We start from the raw sequence: 12479 nt of genomic DNA, 5'->3' as shown, positions 1-12479 counted from the left end.
ACTTTGCAGACATTCTAACATTACTCTGGAATACAATAAAATGTTTACAAGACACAAAGCCTCAATAGAGACACTCTCAAAATCAGCCTCCTGATAAATCTTTACAAAACCAAAGTTAAGTGTATAGGTTACAGGTCAAGAAGCCTGGAGACCTCCTCAATACAATCATCATCCTAATGGCTACCTACACTTGTTTGATGTGGAAACAATCCATAAAGGTTGAAAAGAGACTAAGCATATTTCAACAGTGAATTGCTGAGAAGTATCCTAGGAAAAACATCAGAGATGTCACCAATAGAGAAGCTCTTTCTCACACTGAGTAAATTGGTGGCCGAACTTCGAATGCGATTCATTGAAAATATCCTTTTGCAAGATGAAGCATGTTTACCATATTCAGCCATAACATGGAAGTCCAAAAATGGAAAGCAAAAACAAGGCTGTCCATGTTTACCACGGCATCACACATTTTTAGATGACAAAATCCATGGGCACAAGCTGGGAAGAGGCTTTGGGCTGATCTCTATGAACAGTCTCAAAAGTCTCATATAAGACACTACTGTATAGTGGTACTATGGAGATTGTGAAAATAGAAATTAAAAAAATGTTTTACTTATATAACTATACTAGCCATATGTTACTCGCTGCCCGTGGGTCTTAACTTGCGTATTGCTGATATAGTACATTAGAATAGTTTGTGGGAAGCGTGGTCCAGAGGCTGAGTATGCTTGAACTTGGCTTGGCTTGGCTACCTATGAAGGGGGCTCGAGGCTCAACACCCGGCTCGAGTTAAGCTGTGTTTACTGAGCACCTAAAGGCAGCACGGAAACAAATGTGAATGGACCATAGCGCTCTGAGCATTCTATACGCATTAAAGTAGCACTATATATTTATAAAAGCTATAGTAAAACAAACAAACAATTAAACAAAATAATAATGTTATAAGTAAAGCGAATTCGTGAATGTAAAAATAGTATGAATAGTGCTATTAAAATAGCTAATCAACCTAAATCCATTTTGGTTACAAAAAGATTTGCTTGCAAATATATTGAGATCTCTGTTCTAGAGTCTAATATAGTTTTTGACCTGGATTAAACTTGGATTCATTTGTTTAAATTAAGTAAAATACATCTACTTTCACGAAACATTCTTGATCTATCAGTTTAAGGTTGAATTTAAGGTTCAATAAGCTTATTATTTATGTTAGTATATTTAATATCACCCATATAGAGACTCATTTGCCTGTCCAATCACAGCATGTTTTCACTGCGCATGTAACCTTTGGGCACCACATGAATGAAAATATAAAAATGTCTGTCAACAGGGCATCGCAGCTGTAGCGAACGAGTGTATGAAAAATGCTTTAGAAAAACAAATTTGAATGTTAATTTGATTAAAATATGAAATGAATGGACTATAATTAGTATGATTATATGTTAAAGTATAAAACTATCTTTGCAAAGAGAAGTTCTATCATCTTAGAGTTGAATTAGAGTTTTAGACCTAGGGATATAGAGATTTGTAACAGTTCGGTCTTGTCTAATGAAAGAATGTACATCAGGACTTCTAACTTAGCAGATATGAGGAACGAATTTATGTAAAAATGCTTTTGAAAGACAAATTTGAAGCTTAATTTTATTGAATAATGAAATCAATAGACTATATTTTGTAATTTTTGTGTGTCAAAGTAAAAAACTATCTGTGCAAAGTGTAGTTTTAAATCTAGATCCTTTCGATCTTCCCATGATAAACATGGCCTAGATTTATTAAATACTAATAGTTTAATAGAGTTGGTCAACTTTTTTTTTTTTGAAGGTCTTAAGTTTGTTTTAATGCTACAATACATACACTATGGTCCAAGTTAGTACCCAAGGAACAATTATTCCAAGTTTTATCAAGAAGATTGGTCAAACGGTTTTGATTTCTATTTGGCACATACATACATACATACATACAAATATATATAAATACATATGCCTTACTTTCTACTTAATAATATAGATAATAGTATTAGTCAAACAAATGTGCATTTAGTTCTTAAATACCTATCTGTTCAAAACTTTTTAAGATAAGTTTGTCATTTTAATTCTTATATTTATGTTTATTATGTTATTTGTCATTTTAATTCTCATTTGTTTATGTTATCACAGCCCCTTGCACCTACATTTTGGTTGTTAACATCAGTCTATGAATTAAATTATTATTATGTGTTTGTAGGTGTAACAACTACTTTATGCTCCAATAGTGAGCACTTTTGTTTTTAAAAACTAATCTACATTTCATATACATATAAATATTTTTTTAAAAGACATTTTAAAGACAGTTCATTATTAGGTGTGACTTTATATAGGCTATAAGGTAATGTGTGAGTATGACTGACCTTTAGAGGCTTTATTATGTGCATTAAGTATTTCTTTTTTATTTTCAGTTCCTGGTCTAAATTATTTTATAATTGCATATGTTCCCAATAGATTTACCGTCAATTTAGATCTCAGCAAGGCAGCAAAAAACCAGCAGCAAATTTTGCAGTATCCCAGGCAGCAGATGTAAGTAACCAAGATCATTTGATCCTCATATTTTCAAGTATATATTCCGTGTATAAAATTCTGTCTTTGTGTTGATGTACTGTAGTTTTTTCTTGCTTATACTTTCTGTACAGGTGAAAATACACCTTTGATAATAAGGATGTTTAGGTATTTCAAATAAGTTACATCAACATAAGAAAGTTATTCTTTCATGTCTTGTTTTGAAGAATGATTAGGAGGAGTATACCTCATCTTGTGAAAGATATGTTTCCCCTATTGTCTTCTTCATTTTTTCCATGTGAAAATAGAGATTGACTGTGCATTAAGAAGCCAGTCTTTTTCTGTTTGGCTCACTTTTCTTTGTTAGCTGAAATCATTGCTACCTCTCTCACTTGTCTTGCTACAGATTCTTTCCAAATAGTGTGGTCTAGAGCTATGGTTTGCAGTCATTTACTTCTATGTCTTTGTGTTAAGATTCCTTTAGTATTCATTCACATAGCAAAAGTGGTAATGACCAGTTTTCATTGTGCCTGTAAAGTGGATGGAATTGTTATCTTATCTTATATAATACAGACGTTACTTCAAAAAAGAAGATGATTATGTCCTACGCGTCATGCATTTAGTCATGCATATTAACCAATGACTTAAATTCTGCCAAGTCACTGGTTTTCCTGGCTAGCTCAGGCAACCCATTCCATGCTCTAATAGCACTAGGGAAGAAGGAGTATTTGTACAAATTTGTCCTAGCATATGGGACGAGGAATGTGCCTTTATCTTTGTGTCTTTCAGAGTATTTTATTAAATTTTGTTTTTGTATTTGAAGATTATGGTTCAGTGTTTTATGTATTATTGCTACTTTACTTTTGAGCCTTCTGTCCTGAAGGCTTTCTAAATTTAGTGATTTTACTAAAGGTGTTACTCTAGTCAAATGTGAATATTCGTTTGTTATGAATCGCACTGCTCTATTTTGTGTCTGTTCTAGTTTCTTAATGTTTTCTTGAGTTGAGGGGTCCCAAACAGAGGATGCATATTCTATTATTGGCCTAACCAAGGTTAAATAACATTTTAGTTTTATGTTCTTATTTGATTTATAGAAATTTCTTTTAATAAATCCTAATGCTTTGTTTGATTTTTTTGTAGTTTCATCAATATGTGGATTCCATGACAGTTTTTCATTTATTATAACACCTAGGTATTTTGCGTTTTTAGTCTGTGTTACTGGTTTGCCATGAATAAGATAAGTGGAATTAATTTGTTTTAGTTTTTTTGCTACTCTTAACAACTGACATTTTTCTGGGTGGAAAGACATGCTCCAATTTGATTCCCATTTCTGTAATTCATCTAATTCTCTTTGTAAAATATCTGTGTCTTGTGTTGTTTTTATTGTTCTATATATTATGCAATCGTCTGCAAATAATCTGACTTTTGTTCGTGAAGTAATGCAATTTGGTAAATCATTTATGTAAATTAAAAATAGTAGTGGACCCAAGACTGTTCCTTGAGGTACACCTGAGTTTACTGTTATCGGTGTTGATTTAGAGCCATTTATTATTACAGTTTGTTCTCTCCCTATCAGAAAGTCTTTAATCCACTGATGCAGTGGACCATTAATGCCGAAATATTTTAATTTTTTAAGCAAACTATGGTGGTGAACTTTGTCAAAAGCCTTAGAAAAATCTAGTAAGATAGCATCTATTTGTTCGCTATTATCTAAACCTTTTGAAAAATCATCAATTAGTCCTATTAGTTGTGTTTCACATGATCTATATTTCCTAAAGCCATGTTGGTATGGTGTGAGGACATTATGTTTGTCTAAGTGGTTTATGATGTTGCTACATATTATGTGTTCTAGGATTTTACATGTGATGCTGGTAAGTGATACTGGTCTGTAGTTTCCTGGGTCAGATTTTTCTCCTTTTTTAAATAGGGGGGTGACATTAGCTTCTTTCCAGTCCTTTGGTACTCTGCCCTGGTTAAGTGAAGCCTGAAAGAGTATTTTGAACACTGGGGCTAGCTCATTACTTAGTTCTTTGAGTAATCTAGCTGGAATACCATCAGGTCCAGAAGCTTTATTTGGTTTGGTGTTGGCTAATAGTTTTTGAATTCCATTTTCTTGTACTACTATATCTTCTATGTTGTCTACTTGGTTCAAATTCAGTAATATGTCTTTGTCTCCTGGGGCTGAGAATGCTGATGCAAAGAATTTGTTTAGAATGTTTGCTTTAGTTTCATTATCATTATGTATTATGTTATGTTCATCTTTTAATGGCGCTACGCCTGTTGTTTCCATTTTCTTAGACTTAATGTATGACCATAGGTTTTTGTTGTTGTCTTTAGATATTACATTGTTTATGTATTCACTCTGCAGCTGTCTGCTTACTTTTTGGGTTAAGTGTTTAATTTTTATATACTTTTTGTAAACTCTTTCTGCATTAGTTTCTTTAAATTTTCTATATAGGTTTTCCTTCTGTTTACAAAGCTTCTTTAGTCTATTATTAAACCAGCATTTATTTATTTTGTTTGATGTGTATTTAGTTGGTATTTGATTTTCTATAATGCTTTTAAGATGGTTTTTAATGAAATTCCAGAGGTCATCGACTGGTTGGTTAATGTCTTTTTCTAATAAGAATGTTTGTTGAAAGTTTAATGCAGCTTGGTGTAGTTGTGTTAGGTTACATTTATTCCAGAGTAAGATTTTTCTTTTGGGTTTTATATTGGCTACTGCTTTTATCTGACTGTGTATTTTTATGATCTCATGGTCTGATAGACCAGGGATAATATCATAATCAACTACTAATCCAGGTCTGTTGGTTAAGAAGAGATCTAATGTGTTGTTTAATCTAGTTGGCTTTTTAATGATTTGATCTAAACTTAGGTTGTGTAAAGTTTCTATGAAAAGCTCATTTATGTCCTTAAGGTTTTGGTGTTTATCTATGGTTAGTGTTTTCCAATTTATATCAGGTAGGTTGAAATCACCCATAATCCAAAAAACTGCATTTTTATTTGTCTCTTTAAGTGTCGTAATCTGATTACATATTTCCTGCATGTATTCTAAACTAGAATTTGGTGGTCTGTAAATGCTGCCTATTATTAGGGATGTTGAGGTGGTATTAATTTTACAAAATGTTGATTCTATATTTTTTGAGTTAGGTAAGGTAATTTCTTCTGCTATAAGAGTGTTTTTTATTGCTAAAAGAACTCCTCCATGATTATCAGCCCTATCTTTTCTAAAAATTTCATAATTACTATTGAAAATTTCTGCATTATAAATTTCATTATAAATGTAGCCAAGTTTCTGTGCCTGCAATTATGTCTGGTTTCTCACATTCTAATAAAATTTCTAAGTCTGCTGTTTTGTTCCTAATGCTTTGAAAATTTATTATTAAGGTTTTAAGGTATTTTGGTGTTACTTCTTTAGTAGGTTTGTTTAGTGAGGCTGTTGTATTAATTTTTAGTAGATTTAGGTTTAACAGGAGTGGATCTGGCTAGTGGTTGGTGAGTTTGGTTTGGGATGGTGTTTAGGATGTTGCATGGGTTAGAAGTGTCTGCATCAAAGGAATCAAACAGTCCTGATGTAAACTGAGGTAACCCACACGGTACACAGTGCCATGATGCATCTTTGTTGCCTAAGGCATAATACACAGGTGTATTCATATGGAGACATGATGCATGGTACCATTCATCGCAGGTGTCACATTGAATGGCTTTCTGTTTCATGGTGCATACTTTTTTGCAGATGTTGCATCTATCTTTAGATCTATACCCTGGATTTGACTCTACATCTCCTGCTATTAATATTAACAGTGATAGATATAGGTATTTATTTCTGCTGTGTCTGATTGAGAATTTCCATTTGTGATGGATAATCTTCTTTAGTGTTATGGATGTGTATGTTAGGTTATTTTTTAAGTTGCTTTGATCTAAAGTGTGATGATTGATTATGACTGTTGTTTCTTTTTTAAGTTTAGTGTTGACTAAGGTAGATCTGGTTCTGTGTTCAGCTAGTATGTATTTAGTAATTATTAGGATAAATAGCCAGAGCAATTTCATGATGACTGTTGTTGATTTTAGTTTTTAAAGGGGTCTAGTCTAAATCTAGTTTAAGGTTTACAATGCCTAATTTATGTCTAAATCTAAATTGAAAGCTAATTTACAATGACAATTAAATCAAATGAAATGGTTTATTAAATTCAAAATATGGACCTAGACTAGATCTAGATCTAATTCTAGATCAATATATTTACGTGTATAATTAACTATATAGATTAGAATATTACTATTAGTTATTATTAGTAGTATTAGTAGATGATTAGTAGATCTAAAGCCTTAATTAAAGTCTAAGTCTAACACTAAAACTAGACTAGACTAGACTGACTTGACTAGGTCTAGATCTAGTCCTAAGGGCTAAGCTAAGAGTTGTTAATTTGAATTAATTAGTGGAAAAAAAATGCTGAATTAAGTTTAATATATAATTTAAAGATATTAGTTTATTAGTTAAATAGCTTTTTTAATGAATTTTGTTTGATTTTAATACAACAAAACGAAAAATTTAACTCATCTCTTATAACAGTAAACAGGGAGCAGCCATCTTGCCAAGAGCGCGTAACTTATTAGATGCTTTCAATGATCGTTTTCATGATTTCATTTCATTCGAGCAATTTTCATTGTTTGTAACTCCACTGTCATTTGCTCCTGAAAATGCTGCTGATAATGTGCACCTAGAGCTGATAGAATTGCAGTCAGATTTTTTGTTGAAATCGAAGTAGAAGTGGCTGTGCCAAAATTGTACAGTTTTTTACCTGAAGGGTACATCGAATTGTAGAAATTTGCAGCCAGAATTCTAGATATGTTTGCAAGCAGTTATCTCTGTGAGCAGTTCTTTTCCATAATGAAAGCTACAAAAACACCTCACCGTTCGAGATTATCTGATCAAAATTTTTCATCAGTGATGAAAGTGTCAGTGGGAGTGGGAGAGTTAATGATGAGTGGATTAGGGCTTTTGATTATATATATTAAGATTTTGATCTTAATTTTTTTTTCTTACTTGGAAAATAGAACAATACACGTAGGATGTTATTATCTGCTTTTTTTTGAAGGAATGTCTAGTTTATAAGAGAAAATAAATAAATATAAGTCAAGTTAATATCTGATATATTTTTTTTAACTTGGCTCGACTTAAAAAAGCTAAAACAAAGAAGTTGTATCTTTATTCCATAACTAATGATTGCCATTTTTGCTTCCTAAGCACAATAGCTTTAACAAAATGAAACCATTAGTTTTAAATAAATTTACTTACTCAGTTCAATTTTCTTAGCAATTTAAACCTAGACAAAAATAATCACATAAGATTTTCTACCTTGACAAAACTTTGTAAACAAGTCTGGTAAAATACTACGGAGGATTCCACCTACCCGTCGCCTCAGCTTGGCGCCTCTCTGGAAATGTCTAGTAGTGGAACTAGATAGGCTAAATTCCAGTAGTGAACCAGGCCCTTGCTGGATTCCCTGGATGAGCTTTTTTTTTCTCTCACTCGGGGTAGGGATGGAACAAATAGCCTGCACCCCAGGTCCAAAAAGTCAGCCACACCGTTCCACAAAGGGGGCTGTCATCAGTGACCGGATTAGCTGGAGCGGCGGCTCCTGCACAGAACAGTGGCGGTAACATTATAGGAATATGAGAGAAGCTCCCCGCAGTCAGCACTGTTCTCTGCCACTTATAGCGAGTGGGTCCAGGAACGGGGACGGTGTGCTGTGTACAAGGTCCAATCTGTCCCAGTCAATCAATAAGGCTGTCTACCGCTGGGAGCCCTCAGACAGGACACAGGATGGGGAATCTCATGTCCAGGCCTGGTTGTTGGATAAAAACCTTTCTAACAATCAACGGGATAATGGCACAGATTCCCTACAGGACTGCATTGAAGGTAAAATACTAGTATCTAATGCCTATACGGTTGGTACTATACTTTATGGTACATGCACCAAGAACAAAGATTGAACAGGGTTCATATGTAATATTTGTAAAGCTTCAAGTATAGATTTATTTCCTCCAAAAATAGTTTTGAAACAGTCTTTAACATTAAGTGCTTGCTTATTAATGACAAAAATAATATTGTGTTGGCTATCATGTAGTATACCAAATAGAATTCCAAAACATATCCTTTTTGATTGCCTTGAAACTATGATGGATCTTGAGACTATTATAAATAACCTGAGATAATATTCCTCACAACCAGACTACTAATTTTGCATGCTCGCATGATTATGCAGAGAGCAAAAAGGCTAAGGTAACCATAAATGGAATTGTGCCATTTCAGAGCCTTTTTGGTTCTGAGAGTGTAGATATGATTGAATTGAATGATAATTTGATTAGTTGCAACCTCATAACTGTTGATCAGATTTGTTTTTGTTGGCTTATTTCCTTTTTTTTATAACTTTTCAATACCTCTCATTTATTTGGAGTCTATATATTCTTGATTTATATTTAGTATTCTCACACTGTTTAGGTGGAATAGGTCTGTTCTATTTTAAGATTTCATAAAGCTATCCTTTCATTTCCTTAGTTGTTTGTCTAGATGGAAAAGTTTTTTTTAAATGTGAGGACAGTAAGCATTCCTGAAACTAGGACTAATGATAAAGCCTGCATTAAAAAAAAAGGAATACCTATTCAGAAATATAGAATTTAAACTTAATGTTATTTGTCTGAATTGTTCACTTATGACGTTTAGGGTTGGCTTTTAACTTTTTACTACTTATTAGAAACACTAAATGAAATTATTATTTTTTTGTTTTCTTTTTCAAATTCCTATGTTCAATTTATTTTTTATATTTTTTTTTTTTTTTTTTTTAGGTTTTTTGTGAAATCAGATACAGAATAGAAGATCCAAAGGTACATGAGCTCTTGGGTATATTATCCAAACCTCATGTTCAGGTATCTGAAATTACTAATAGTATTAAAAGAATGATATAAATGATTTATAATTTTAGAAAGAATTTTAGTTTTACTATAAATACTTTAATCCATCACAACTGCTGATAAGTAGAAGACTCAGGGACATCATTCCAACTGATCCCAAAGCATTGAAACCATCTGTATCTGAAAATGCAGAGACATTACTCAATGAACGACAGATGAAAAGCAAAGTGAAATACGATGCAAAAGCAAAACTACCTAAAGCAGGCATGTCAAACTGTGTGTTCGGAGGCTGCATGCGGCCCGCGACCACCTTGCATGCGGCCCCCTTGGCCACCTAAAAAATTATAATAATAATGTTAAACTATTACACTGGAATTATGTGTCGAGTTTGCAGTTTCTGTAGCAATAGTGGTTTTACAGGGTGGGGGTCGCTAGCCCCACGCCAAACCCTCCTCCTTTCTCACCCGGGCTTGGGACCGGCAGATGGCGGAGTTGCGAACTTCAAAAGTCCCAGAGGACAGCAAAAGGGAGTGATTGTAAAGCTTCCAAAAAAGGGCAACTTGGCAGACTGCAACAACTGGAGGGGCATTACTCTCCTTTCTGTCCCGGGCAAAGTTTTCAGCACTGTTTTGTTGAGACGGCTTCAACATTCTGTAGATGAAAGGCTCAGAGAAAAACAAGCAGGTTTCCGAAGAGGCAGATCATGTACAGAGCAGATTTTCATTCTACGAAATATCATAGAACAAAGTCTTGACTACCAACAACGGCTAACAATCAGTTTTGTGGACTTCAAAAAAGCATTTGATAGTGTCCACCGAGAATCACTATGGAAAATAGTTAGAGAATACGATATCCCAGGAAAATTCGTCCAGATCCTACAGTCAGTCTAGTTGCTGCATTAAAACAGAAGAGGGAACAACAGAGTTTTTTACAATCGAGACAGGTGTGAGACAGGGATGCATCTTATCTCCCTTCCTTTTTCTCCTAGCCATCGACTACATAATGAGGAGAGCAATGAACCAGACTGCCTTTGGTATTCCATGGCATGAACAACTCCGATTGACGGACTTGGACTTTACTGATGATGTTGCACTACTCAGGGCTACAAATAAATGCATTCAAGAAATGACGGAGAGCCTAGACAGAGAGGCACCCAAAATTGGCCTCCACATAAACTTGGACAAGACTAAAATTATGCGAGTGGGATATAAGGCAAAGGGTGTCCCCGTCAGACTTGGCGAGTCAAAGCTTGAAGAGCTGGACAAGTTCACGTACCTTGGCAGCATCATAACAAATGATGGAGATGCTTACCATGATGCAGCATGCCGAATAGGAAAGGCAGGGAGCATTTTCCAAAGGCTGCAGCCTATTTGGACTAGCCAAGCCATTGGACTCGAGACAAAAATACACCTTCTCAAAACAATCGTCATTCTAACTGCTACATATGCATGTGAGACGTGGAAATCATCTGTCAAAATTGAGAAAAGACTAAATGTGGCTCAACAGAGATGGCTGAGACGGATTTTGGGAGTCAATTACACAGATCGGGTCTCAAACAAGGAAATCCTATGCCGAACTGGGAGTCCAACACTTAGTGAGGTTGTGACTGAGCATCGCATGAGGTTTGCAGGACATGTTCTACGTCAACATGAATTACGCACACCAAGAGTTGCGATAACATGGAAGCCAAAACGAGGAAAGCGCAAACAGGGACGTCCTCGTATTACTTGGCGACACACCTTCATGGAGGACCTCAGAACAGTGGACACCAGATGGGAGGAGGCTTCAGACATTGCCAGTGACAGATCTTTATGAAGACAGCTTGCCGCCCAATGCGCTGAACGGCGTGGGAGGACCTTAAATTACGCTGGAAAACAAGAGATGACAAGCAACTTAAATTGAAAAATAGTATTTGTTAAACTGAACAACAAGGGTGAGTCTGCAGTGAAAGCAAGCTACATTTTGTCAAACTTTACTGTAAGCCATTGCAAATCATTTAATAAATGTGATTTTATGAAGGAGTGTGTCATTAGAGCCGAAGTAATTTGTCCAGAAAAGGTGAAAGCATTCAAAGAAATAGCGTTAACTAGTGACACTGTGGCAGATAGAATAAATGACATGTCAGTCAGGTTTCGTGAACAATTAAAGAACAAAATAGCTGATTTTGAATTATTTTCATTGGCTCTCTATGAGTCAACTGATGTAAAGGGTGTAGCACAGTTGGTTATATTCATAAGGACCTGTGACAGGAATTTTGACATACACGATGAACTACTACAGTTCTGTTCTATGCATAACACCACAACAAGCGAGGATGTTTTTGAGAAATGACAGGAGGTGATATTGCTTTGGTAAAGCTAGCTAGTCTAACAAGGTTTGGCGCACCAACCATGAAATGAAATGGTTTTGAGGCAAAGTTATTTGCAAAAATAAGAGAGACTGATGATAATTTTAAATTTGCTCATTTTCTGTGCATCTTTTACCAAGAAACATTCTGTGCACAGCAATTACAGTTTCAACATGTAATAAGACCGTCTTCAATTGCTTCTCAATTTTATTCGTGCCCGCGGTTTTAATGCTCACCAATTTTTAATGTTTCTGGATGACATTGGACATGAATTTGATTGTGTTCCCTACTACACAGAAGTCTGCTGGCTCTCATGACATATAATATTGAAGAGATTGCGTGAGGAAATCATATTGTTTCTGAACATGAAAGGTGAACCTGTTGAACATTTCCAAACTGATGAATGTGTTCAGGATTTGGCATTAGCAGTTGATCCCACTGGTCACCTGCAAGACTTGAATTTCAAACTTCAAAGTAAAAACAAAATTGTCACAACTGCGTGTAATCATGTGAAATGCTTTCAAGCAAAATTAGGACTGTGGATAAACCAAATATGAAGTGAAAATCGTGTTCACTTCTCAACGTGTCAGGAACTAAAAAGATTAAATAGGGTTGCCGACATTTGGTAAATGTCTTACACCTAGAATCGTTAGTAGATGCTTTCAATGACCGTTTTCGTGACTTCGTTACATAAGAGC

At 34.7% G+C, this 12479-nt stretch overlaps 1 protein-coding gene across 1 annotated transcript in view; it reads left to right on the top strand.

The window, feature by feature from the left end:
* The window catches only part of LOC106073964 (MAGUK p55 subfamily member 7-like), a 152470-nt gene that overhangs the window by 19580 nt on the left and 120411 nt on the right, over window positions 1-12479 (top strand). Inside the window, exons 5-6 of the mRNA XM_056013529.1 lie at window positions 2469-2543; window positions 9369-9449. Of these exons, the coding sequence (XP_055869504.1) occupies window positions 2469-2543; window positions 9369-9449 (156 nt within the window). The remainder of the gene's footprint in view (window positions 1-2468; window positions 2544-9368; window positions 9450-12479) is intronic.

Source organism: Biomphalaria glabrata, chromosome 16, assembly GCF_947242115.1.
Source record: "Biomphalaria glabrata chromosome 16, xgBioGlab47.1, whole genome shotgun sequence".
Lineage (NCBI taxonomy): Eukaryota > Metazoa > Mollusca > Gastropoda > Planorbidae > Biomphalaria > Biomphalaria glabrata.
This window is presented reverse-complemented; position numbering and strand designations above follow the sequence as displayed.